This window comes from Eptatretus burgeri, chromosome 2 (assembly GCF_056783735.1).
Source record: "Eptatretus burgeri isolate ZD-2024b chromosome 2, Ebu_testis_v1, whole genome shotgun sequence".
Lineage (NCBI taxonomy): Eukaryota > Metazoa > Chordata > Myxini > Myxiniformes > Myxinidae > Eptatretus > Eptatretus burgeri.
In genome coordinates, this window is record NC_140962.1 from 4513277 (window position 1) to 4525920 (window position 12644).

The 12644-nt window shown below is 40.2% G+C and overlaps 1 protein-coding gene across 1 annotated transcript in view; it reads left to right on the top strand.

Moving 5' to 3' along the window:
• LOC147031292 (POU domain, class 2, transcription factor 1-like) overlaps window positions 1-12644 on the top strand; it is a 244250-nt gene that overhangs the window by 162268 nt on the left and 69338 nt on the right. Inside the window, exons 11-12 of the mRNA XM_085871924.1 lie at window positions 6761-6919; window positions 12462-12558. Coding sequence (XP_085728050.1) covers window positions 6761-6919; window positions 12462-12558 — 256 coding nt within the window. The remainder of the gene's footprint in view (window positions 1-6760; window positions 6920-12461; window positions 12559-12644) is intronic.

The following is a 12644-nucleotide window of genomic DNA, read 5'->3' on the forward strand; positions in this document are numbered from 1 at the left end:
TCGGATGCGGGTCAGCCAGTCCCGGCCAAGGAGAGACGGCCCCCTCCCCTGCACCACATACAACGGAAGCGTGGCGACCTGGCCTTGGTAGACTACAGACACGTCTGCCATCCCAACAGGCGTTATCTTCTCGCTGGTGTACGTGTACAACGTGAGGTTTGACCTGATAAGCTTCAGGCTATCGAGCCTACGCGCGGTCTGTTCGCCTATGATTGACACAGCCGCTCCAGTATCAATCTGAAATATGATCGGCGTCTTGTTCACTCGTGCCACGAAATCCGCGACGCGCTCTCCCGGACCTTTCGCGAGGTGGTCGAACTTGTATCGTGCCAGCTGTAATGACTTTTCTGGCGTCATGTGCTCTCATCGTCTGCACAATGTCCTGAAACGATAGCGTGTCCCCTCTGGGCTTGTCTGGTGCAACCAGGTCACCTAGCAGCCGATAACTGTCAGTAGACAGCGACGCGAGCAAGATTGACTTCTTCTTGCCCTCGGCGACTACGTCGTTCGCGTCAAAATAGCACTCCAACTGCTCCGAAAACAACGCGAAGTCATCTCCGACGAAGAAGGGCACCTTTCCGTGCGCGGTGACCCGATTGTCAACCATCCTCGTCGCCAATTGTAGTGTCCGAGGTGCAGCGGGACACGAGAGTGAGAGTGAAATAGTAACTCTGCTTTATTGCCCTCTCGGATGCACACTACAACAAGCCTCTAGCTTGTTGCGGGCGAGTAACGATATATGTAACCCAACCACGTGACTACTATCATAAGCACTCCACGCCCATACAGCACAATCATGACTACATTCCTTACTTGCTGCTACTAGGTAAGCGTGTGTGTGTGTGCGTGTGTGTGTGTGTGTGTGTGTGTGTGTGTGTGTGTGTGTGTGTGTGTGTGTGTGTGTGTGTGTGTGTGTGTGTGTGTGTGTGTGTGTGTGTGTGTGTGTGTGTGTGTGTGTGTGTGTGTGTGTGTGTGTGTGAGAAATTATTTTTATGCCTCAGCCAACTTAGTCGCCGGAAGCCTTATGCTTTCAGGTTGTCTGTCTGGCTGTCCATGCGTCCATGATCGGTTTTCAGTCACACAATAACGTAAGAACAACTGAAGCTATTCAAGTCAAACTTGGTACAAATATGTATAATATTGCACAGATGAACTCATTAGATTTTGGAGGCATAAAGTCAAAGGTAAAAGGTCAGAGGTCATATGGGGTAAAAATGCTGTCACCACACTGACTTTTGTGAACCAGTGATTGCATTTTGACCAAACTTGGTACAAGTATGCATCATGATGCAAAGATGAACTGATTCAATTTTGGGGTCAAGAGGTCAAAGGACAGAGGTCATGTCAGGTAAAAATGTGATATTTGAGAACAGCTGAAAAGATTTAAATCAAACATGGTACAAGCATGTACAATGTAATAATGTGGGCAGAGACATATTTGTCAATGTCGTGACATCGAAGTGTGCCCTTCTAGATTATGTTTTATCACAGTAATGTATTTTAAACAGCAAAATGACCCATTTTCCTGCACATACAATTTATTAAGACTAGGTTAATACATATTCTTGTCAAATATCCCTCTTATTAGATGTGCCATCTTGCTAAGCCTGAATATTTACTGATGCGCCTCAATCTGATGTTTAAGTATATAAATAATGAAAGAACTTCAACGCAGGAGGACATTCGGCCCATCAAAACATCGTTGTGGTTGTCAATTTATGTTTGTTTATCCATGTTCTATCCTTCTTAAATGTTGAGCATCAAGTAAGGAAGCAGCATGTACAATTTTAAAAGTCTTTGGTGTGACTGATGAGGTTCGAACCCTGGCTGCCGAAGCAGTGGAAGGGTAAAGGGGGGCAAAATTTACTTGAGGGGAATTTTTTTTATATAAATTTTTTTTTTAGAATTAATAGTGCAGACACATCCTTCCCTTTTATGATTTAGGGTGGAACTCTGAAGTCTCTGGTTCTAACTTCAAACTGCAGACCTCCCTGACCCAGAGTGAACACTAACTATAACACCACTTGGTCCAGTATCAATGCAGATTCTTCTTTCTGCAGGAAGGATTGTATAATTAGAGTTATGTCATTTTGAAGGAGTGGAAGTGGGTGGTATTGAAGGAAGGTGAGATTAAATACGATTAATTTTTGGCAGGACAATGTTGGTATTGGTACATGCCGAAGCAAATGATGGAGGGAAAGTTTACTTGGAGGATTTGAAAAATAGGTCCAGGACATTGGGTAACTGACTGAAAGCAAAGGATTATGAGATAATGGTTTCTGGTATTTTTTTCTTCGAATAGGAAAAGGAGTATAATTTATGAGCAGACCTGTGGTTAGAGGAACGGTGTCGGCAGAAATTTTTTTGTTTGTTTAAGAAGCAATGGGAATCATTTTGGCGGCAAAGGGAGTGTTTCCAGAATGCTGGCCAAAGACTAAGCAGAAAGGGGGGCAGAAAAGTTTGCAGAGGTGTTCAGGAAAGAATTAAGGATTTTTAGTCCTGAGGTGTGTGGAGAGATAATAAATGGAGAAACTGCAGCTTATATCATGATTGGTCAAGTCAGGTTGGAAAAAATGATTTTGTAAAGGAAAAGTTTTCTTTTTTTAATGTCCTATACCAATACTAGGAGTTGAAAAAATAAGATGGTATAGCTTGAAGCAAAAGTGGGTTTGATTTGGAGAAAAAATTGAAGGACAGGAAGTATATGTGTGAGAAGAAAGATACAATTAGAGGAGGTATATATAGCAATCTGTAAAAGACAATATTGTTTTTTTTTTGAGAAAGGGATAAGAGTTGTGGATGGAGATTACGGCATGGAGGAATACTAAGATGATCGTAGGATGTTTTTCTTGGGCTCCTTGTGTGAGGAAATAGGAAAGAGCTGGAAAGAAGGGTTTATGAATAATTCAGAAGGGCATGTGGTAAGGGAAGAGAATTGATTTTCAGGGATTTTAACTTGCCAGGAAGAGACTGTGTCCATGAACAGGAAAAGAAGCTGTTAGTCTTCTGTCTATCGATGACAGTGGCTGGAAGAATGACAATTTATTGTTGGATCGGGGTACAAGACAGCTCAAACACGAGTACATGACCTCTGACCTATCCATTTGGTCCCTCTGAGGTCGATATACTCCATATTATATATTTATGTGAATCAGGGAAGGAATGAGGACAGAAACGAATTGGACTTCCACCAAAAAAAATTAGCTTTTTAAGTGGACAATTGCACAACAGCCAAAATTTGAATATCAGTTGAGAACTTGGAAACTTTAATGGTTGTATTTTTTTTTCCAATGACATGAAATTGAAGAAAGTTCAACGATGTTAAATTGAAATTAAAGTTATTTTTTAACATTAAAATCTAGATATGATTAACTACAGAAATGCTCATTCATGTATTTTTAACGTTCATGTATTTAGTTTGCATACTGCTGAATTTACGAATGCTCCCTTAACCTTTGAAAATCAAGTTAGAAGAGAAATGACATGATGAAATAAATATGAAACGCAGAAATTTAATCACTGAACACAATCAGTATTTTGCTGTAACCTGCTGCAGCCAAAACATACCTAGAATGAACAGGAGATTAATTGGCAAGGTGAGGTGATTGGGATTATAAATTTTCACAGTCAAGCGCCTTCTCTTTTTTAAGCTGTAATTAACTTTTATGTTTTGTTTTTTTCAATAATTATTAAAAGCTGATTTTGGCAGTTGCAGCTGAGATTAATTGCTGCTTTGTTGTTGGATTGATCATTGTTAATCAACACTTTTACCCTCCAAATCTTTCACAGATGCCTTTGTTATGTGTTGTGTTTTTGTTTCACAGATGTGTTGTTTTTTGGGGGGTTTTTTGTTTTTTTTTTTATCACGGCTTCAGTCTTTTTTCTTTCTTTTCTTAAGGCTTTTTTTTTAAGCTTCAGTCACGGACTACATAGTCCTTGTCGAGGCCAAGCCTTAAATAAAAGAACTGCATTGATAGAAAAGTAAGGAAAGAAAGAATAGTCTCAGAGTTTTTGAGGAAGGAAAAATCTGCTCTTTGAAAAGGGGAAGGTTATAAGTGTTTGGGAAGACATGATAAGGTATAGAGTTCCAGAGTTTGGCAGTGGAGGGGAAGAAACAAACATCGTAACGGCCCACACGTGTGTCCTTGAGTTGCCAATGGCCACACAATAATCATGTGATGTCGTGGCTTGTCGAGTATTCCTAAATCTACCGGTTATTTGTGGTTTTGTTCTTATATGTTTTTGTAAGATTTATTTTGAGTTCGATATGCTTCATTTATCTCTGTATTTGGTAAAATATTTTATGCAATTTAGTTTCAGAAATGGAGACAAATTCTAACGTCACACACGACTCAACATATACCACTCACACCAAGGATTCACATTATCCTTAATTCATGAACGTTAATTTCAGATATCTGTATTTATGATGTATCACAATCTAGAAAATGTCTCGGTCGATTTCTGCATTTCAAAGCGAAATGGCAACGACGTCGATCAATCTCAATCAAGGAAAAATTGTATCAGATGTTGCAATGTTTCATTTTTGTATTGAAGTGGAAAATTATATCTCTGCAACGGCTCGTTATCCCCATGTGTAAAAAATTAATTAAATATTTTCTTTAAATTGGGAGATATTGCAATCTGCGCCATCTGTCTGTCAATCTGTCCATCACGCTATGTTCTCCTAAACGGTAGCTTAGAAATTCACCAAACTTGGTAGTTATGATCACCACATGTCAAGAAGGTGTTGGAGCAGTATTATTTTTGTTCCCACCCCACTGGGGCCTCAGGTGGGGTCAAAAGGTGAAATACTAAAAATGTAACTGCGGGCACATTTTTACCCTCGTCGAAGGAGAGGGTATTGCATGTGTCCATTATTTTTTTTGTTTGTTTGTCCACACACAACTTTTGTGTTTTTCTCCGCAACGGCTTATAGGATTGAGACGAAATTTTCACCATAGGTGCAACTACTCATGTAGGATGTTTTAATCATAATTATGACGTCATAGGTCACATGGTGTAGCTGCCATATTGGAAAAACGGAAAACTTTGGACCTCTGTATCTCTGAAACCACACCAAGGAAAAAATTGAAACTTGGCACACGGCAAGTACTCCTCATGGGGAATGTGTGATTTTTTTTTATGACATCAAAGATGCCTTCATTATGACAATGTATAATATGGAGAACGCTACATCTGATCAGTGTGAAAATTTTTGAGGGTCATCGAGAGAATAAATGGTGCACATAAAAAAATTTGATGGTGTCATCAGTCATTTGATTCAGCAACCATATTGTTGAAAAAAGAAAACCCTTCAAAAATAATCTTCTCTGAAGTGGCTGAACAGATCAAGGCGAAGCTTTACACGTATGACCGCCTATCCATGAGGAACAAAAAGTTCACACATATGATGTCATCGGTCATATGGTATGGCTGGACAGATTAAGGGGAAACTTCACACAAATGTTCCTCAAACCTGGGGTGTACAAATTTGTGAAGGAGTGATTGATGGGTTACATGGTTTGGCAGCCATAGTGGATTGAAGAAAATATTAAATAATGTTTTCTCTGGAACTGCTAAATCACTTGACATTAAACTTCACAATTATGATCTAGTTAGTAGTGATGGAGAATACTTGTTTTAAATTTAAACTTAATCGGACACATGGTCTGGCAGCCAGAATTTTTTTTTTTGTTTGTTCTGCGTTTGTTTTTATTATTATTATTATTATTATTATTATTATTATTATTATTATTATTGTTGGAATAAGGCTCACTTGGCTGTGTTTGGATGGGTTTGAGGGTAGAGTAGCAGCTGAAATGCAAATCCTCTCCAGGTTCCTCCTGATGACATCATCTTTGCTTTTTGCTTGTTCGGGTTCCTTCTGATGACTCCAATGCAGGACTGTACTTATTTAGTGTTCCATTTGATTTTATTTGAATTTATTTTAATCCCATTCCAAATTCAAATGAATCATAATGAAAACCGTCATGGGTCAGGGTCAGGTGTCCAATCAAAGCATCATAGGTCACAGTCATCACTGCCAATAGTTATAAAGTGGTAGTTCTAATTATGTCACTTATTAATTACGTAACACACTAGAACACAAAGGTCATTCAAAAATACACCACACAAAACTACACAAACACCACACAAAACAAGTGCTGGCGAGGGTCTGCAATCTCTGATTGCTTTTTCTCGTTAAACATGTTTCAATGAAACTTTTGTGCAATCATCATTGAGGGTGTGTGGAATATGTGACGATTTTTTAATATTTTTTTTGGATTAAATCCCCAGTCCATCCCACAATGGGTGGGGACCAAGAGTCACAGGGGTCAAAACAGAAGATTAATTTTTTTTAAACTCAAAATTTCAAGCCGGTCATTCCTTTAGAACGTTTTGCCATCTTTCAACCTTGCTTTAGTTGAAAACTTTGCTTACTTACAATGAAAAACCACGAAACGGTGCAAAAAAAACCCACGAATACGCTTGCAAAAACGTGGAAAAAAAAAAACTGAGAATACGTCCATGAAAAACCATGAAAATGCGGGAAAAAAAACCCTGAGAACATGCGAAGGACAAAAGGACAAAAACTTTGAGGACAAAAACTCATTGCTTCTTCTCTTCACACATCGTCTGCAGATTATGCTTTTATACTTACCAAAGTTTTCTCATCTCTGTCAATGGTAAACCTGAGTTGAATTTTTTTTTCTGGTTTTGTTTTGCCTAACATTGAATTTCCTTGTTTGTTTTTCAGAACCCCAAACCTACCTCAGATGAGATTGGCCTAATCTCAGAGCAGTTGAACCTAGAGAAGGAGGTGGTTCGGGTGTGGTTTTGTAACAGACGACAGAAAGAAAAACGAATCAACCCTTCCATAGTTTCTTCATCAATGTTTTCGACAGCAAGCTCCAGCGTAAGGAAACTACAACTTATTTGTGAGACAGTTGAGTGATATCAAATCCGAACATTTTCATATGTTCTTAAAAGTTCTCATCTTGAATGTGCATACGAGCGCATGAACATGTATGCCCACACAGACGCAAACAGACAAATGTACGCACAAGTGAATCGTTTTTTCAGATGAGTTTATCACTCTTGCTCAGTCAAATTTTGAGAAGATGAATGCAAAAAAAAAAGTACCGTCAGACCACACTATTCGCAGATTTGCTATTCATGGACCCCCGCCTATCTGTGTTTTATGAAATGCGACCTTCTTCAACATTCGCAGCCCTGTACTTCGCATGTTCTCTGGGTTGTTGTTTTCGCGTTTTCATGGTTTTTCGTGGACGTATTCTCGGGGTTTTTTCCCACGTTTTTGCAGGCGTATTCGTGGGGGGTTTTGCACCATTTCGTGGTTTTTACGTATTTGCTTTCATGGGATTTTTGATTTTCCCTCATGAATTATTCACTAACCAAAGGGAAACTATTCCCCCCTTCTTTCCATTGAAACAATTCCCTACTGGTCACAGATTTGCTATTCGTGGCATTTTCCAGGAACATATCCTTTGTGAATAGTGGGGCCTGACAGTATTAAGAACAGAATTATCTATTCCAAGATGTGGAAAACACCTCACCCCCACCCCCCCCCCCCCCATTTCCTTCTCACTTGGAAAATCAAAGCATATTTAACTTTATTCCATCTGCTTTGTTTAGAGCACAACATTCCTTGTTTTAATATACCCTTCTCAATTCCTTTGTTCATTTGTTCATTAACCTGCAATGAATCCATTGTTATAAGCACAACAAAATGAGAGTTGGTAACCACCAAAAACTATGGGGATGGGAGACCACATTGAGATGGACCTGTATCAAGGTAGATTGATGTACTACCATGAATGCTAACATTGTTATTTAAAACTGTTTTCATATTTGTTGGCATTCTGCTTCTGAAACACAGCCTTGGCAGCCCCATTCCGCTCATTCAACTTTTCATCTGATCTTATGACGATGTCTGTTAGGGGAGCTTAAGGCACCAATTAAAACCCATCATCATGGCATGTCACAGGAAGAGGTTAAAGGCACTCAAAGAAGATAATAGCACCCTGACTGCAGTTCTGTACTTCATGCCACAAAATCTTCATCACAGGTTGTGTTAACATGCTTCTTTAGCCAGAGGGTAAGTCCAATATGAGGGTAAGTGAATAAATGAAATGGCACTTTGCTCTCTTTTCAACATCATCTCCAAGTAGTGAGATGCATTTGCCCCATCTTAATGTCAGTCTTCCTGATCCATCCATCCATCCATTGAGACCATACTCTGTGCAGAGCGTTGGTACTTCCAAAGCAGTCTCCTTGGCTATTGGGCACAATCCTGGATGGGTGGCTACTCCGTATACCAGCAAGCCAGTATACCAGCATGCTGGCACTCATTTTGCTGACCTCAGAAGGATGACAGGCAGAGTCAACCCCACCTGGCATTAATTCAACAGTAAAACGGGATTTGAACTTAGGATCCTAGGATCCCAAGCCCACCACCCTAACCATGAAGCCAACACCAGGCGTAGTCTTCCTGATGCCTGCGGCATATAACTCTTTCAGGTTGGTGCGTAATCGCATTCGGACGGCTTTCTTGACATCCTCATGCCATGCTTAATACTTACCGCCTTCGTCCTCCTTAAGGGGCCCAAACAGGGGGGAGTCTGTTGGGGAAAGGTCTTGTAAAAAGTATGTGAGCCAACCTCCCACTTAAGTTTGGTGGTGGTGCCCCCATCATGCAGGCATTGTGAGGGCTGGCATTGTCCAATTGCAGAAGCACACACTGGAACAAGAGACCAGGCATCTCCATATCTCTTTTCATAATTGATAGAGCTGGTCACATCATGTTGAACTGGTCACAGTCTGTTCTTGTATAGAAAATAACAGGGGGCTGTTCATGTCCCAGAACACCATCAGCATGTTTTTACCAACAAACCACTGGATCTTAATCTTCTTCAAAGCAGATTTTGAATGCTTCTGTTCCATACCAGGTCTTTTTTTTTATGGGTTCATATTGGAACACTTATCTCTTGTCCACACTCACAATGTGAGACACAATGTCCCGACTCAACCCCTTAATGGTGGAAGTGCTTGATTCAGGATGTACTGATTTCCTAACTAAATACTGGCATATAATGTGCATCTGTGAGCATTTTGGGCACTCACCTGCATAATATATTTCAAAAGTTGAGTTTGTCATGTACAATTGTCCACAGTACCATGGCTGACACCAATTTAGTGAACAATGTCTTTTAACGTCGTGCATCAATCACGACGTACAAGTTCATCCACATGGGCGATGTCCTGCGTGGATTTGGTTTCCCACAGTCTCTCATTATGATGTACATCACGCACATCCGAGTGGAAAAGATAAAGCAATATGAATGCTTCAAAATGACAGCTGAATCATTTTTCTGTGTTCGCTCGGACCAAAGTTCTGGAACATTGAAACTTTCCCAGGATCAAGGTTGGGTCAAATTTTGATGACCTATATCTCAGGAAACATCCTTTGGATGAATGATAAACTTGGAGTCCCATCTGCTAGCATTCACAGTGTGTGTTAAAGATCCCACAGTATCCTTGTACAGAGCAGGCAAGCTATCACCGACACCTTCAATAAATTACAAATTCCTGCAAAGTCAGTCAAGAATCACAAATCGGTGTGGTGACCCTTCCAAGATTGCAACTCCGAGCCACGAAACTGCTTTAGCACGACCGACGCCCTGTATCATGCAGAATTCCAAAAATTTCAATACACCTCACGAGCAGGTCCATTCAATGTGACATCACAAAACATGAAGGGTCCATGAAGCCAATGTCTAACTTGCGGAACAACTAGTAATCGGTGATAGGGCGGTTTGACCAATCAATAAAAGATAAACCAGATACGAGGAAGCATTCGCACATTTGTCAAAAAAAGGAGAGGATGAAATTATTTAGAACCTGGTGTTGGTTTAGCGGTTTAGGGTGGTGGCTTGGGATCCGAGGGTCCTGAGTTCAAGCCCCGTTGGCCGCTGAATCAACACCAGGGGGTTGACTCAGCCTGTCATCCTTCTGAGGTCGGCAAAATGTGTACCAGTGTAGCAGCCAAAAGGCTGCACATGAAGGGAAGGGGTATTGATGGATTTATTAAATCTGGGGTTGGTGTGGTGCAGGCATGATGGGCCGAATGGCCTCCTCCTGTGCATAAATTCCTTGTAACCTTTGTGATGTCGGGGGATTAATATTGTCAGTGGAATCAGCAAACACAAGGAAGGAAAATGGTTACAACCAACCTGTGCGCACTGATCTTCCTACCCCCAGGCACTTTTTAAAACATTCAGCTGGCATTGTACTTCTCATTGAAATTGCAAGTTTATACCAAAGCCTTGAGGCAAATGATTGAAAGTAAATGTATTGTGGAATTTATGTACCGCAAGGGAAATGTGCTGTTGTAGATCAAAGTGAGTAAGGTGTTCTCTGTTGTGTAAAACATGATGAGATGTGTACTGGAAGAGAAGCCGGACAAGGACTTGAACGTTTGAGAATTATTCCAAATTGTATTCTCTCTGCAACTGGGAACCGGTGTAATTGGCTTAACATGGGGGTTACACGGGATCATTTAGGTTGTTGAAAGAACAGGTGAGCACACGTGCTCTGCACTTTCTGTAATTGATATAAATCCTGTTTAGCGATTTCCACCAAGTAAAGAACAACCATAATTCAGGCTGGAGAGTAAGTGTGCACGAACAACATAAAGAGAACTCTCGCTATTCATAAACTTTCTGATGTGATAAAGATTATAGATCTGCCAATTAAGAGAGTGACACAACTGTGTAACCTGATCAGACATTCTCCTGTCTTGATCAAATATCACTCCTAAAATTCAGATCTGAGGGAAACGAGGGATCTCCTGACTGTGGAAGCTGAAAGTATAATTACAAAGCTGTTTATAGTGTTTTGGTGAAGAAGCCACGAATCATTCGGATTTACGAGAATTCAGCTTCAACTTATTATGCATTATCCATGCTGTTATGTCATCGAGGCATTTAAAGATTAAAGTGAGTACAAGCGACCAGGTCTGGTTGGGTGAAAGATTAAATATAACTGAGTTACACACGGGATATTGAGACCATTACCACAAATACATTACGTGAACAGTTGTTGTTCTTTCATATGCATTACCAGGCTGCGGGGTCGCGTCATTGCCCGAGGATCTGCCTGTGCTGCTGATGCAATGCCCTCTGTATGTAAAGGCAGGAATTTGGAATTTGGCTCTGGTTTCAGACATGAACAGTTGTGGACCAATAACAGACCCTTGGGGTATGCCACATTTTAGGTGTTGGCCATCTGAGAAATAATTAGTCATGTTTACCCTGCGAGACCTGTTGGTGAGGTATGACTGGAGCCAAGAAAGGACTTTATCACAGAGGCCAAATTCTTCAGAAAGCCTGTTTGAGAATAGCATTATCTACCATATCAAGATTGGAGGATAGATCAAGCATCAGTATGGACACTGCCTGTTGATAATTATCAATGGCACAGAGCAAATCTTTCTGTACTGAAACTAGGCCTGCCTCAGTGCTATGTGCCCCTCTATATGCAGACTGCCAATGATCAATGCGATAATTTTGAATGACAAAATCAGATACCTGTTCTGATGTAGCCTTTTCAATTAATTTGCCTAGAAATGGCAAATTTGAGACAGGCCTGGAGTTGCTTCGTTCTTTTTTGTCCGAAGAAGGCTTCTTCAACACTGGATTAACGACAGAGGATCTCGGAGTTCCGAGAAAACACCAGTGGACAAATACAAATATACAACTTGTTGTAGTACAGGAAGCACACAATGGAGATGTCTCTTAACGAGCCAGGTTGGCATTGGGTCAGAAACACAGGCCTTTGATGGACACTTCCTCATTATTCTCTTCAATTAAACCTCATTTATAGAAACAAAGTGAGTGAAACCACAATTATTATGTGAAGGAAATCCACCAGAACGTGAACTTAAACTTTAACTTGATTGGGTGACTGGAGTATCATCTAAATTTTCCCTGATCTTATCGACTTGACTGACAAAGTAATTTGAAAATTCATCAGCTTGATCAGAAGGGTCACAACATTCAGGAATAACTTTACTTCCACCATTAAGTACTGTAATTAATTTACAGTCATCGAGATTCGATGAACTTCCCGCGATCAGTGTCCGATTTCATCTGATGCCATCGTCGCACAGATTGTTGTTGAGCTCGACATATATATATATATATATATATATATATATATATATATATATATATATATATATATATATATATATATATATATATATATATATATATATATATATATGCCTGAGTGACTCGCTGAAGACTTTCTCCATAAAGGAAATTATCTCTATCACTGTTGTTTTTACCTATTCCTATTAAATTCCTTATCAGAAGCTGATATGTGATCAGATAAATTTCATTTTAACGTGTAGCAAAGTGTGTGGTGCTATGCAGGTGTCGAGCCCTCTGACGCTGGTGTCAAGCAGCCCTCCTGTCCCCAACACTGTGATTCTTTCTGGGAGCAACAACATAACGTCGATAAAAATACCAGGTGTGCAACACAAGTTTGTCAACAAATACCAGTCGTTGTACCCTCACAATAACATGGTCAAGAACATCATTGCATCACAAATGCCT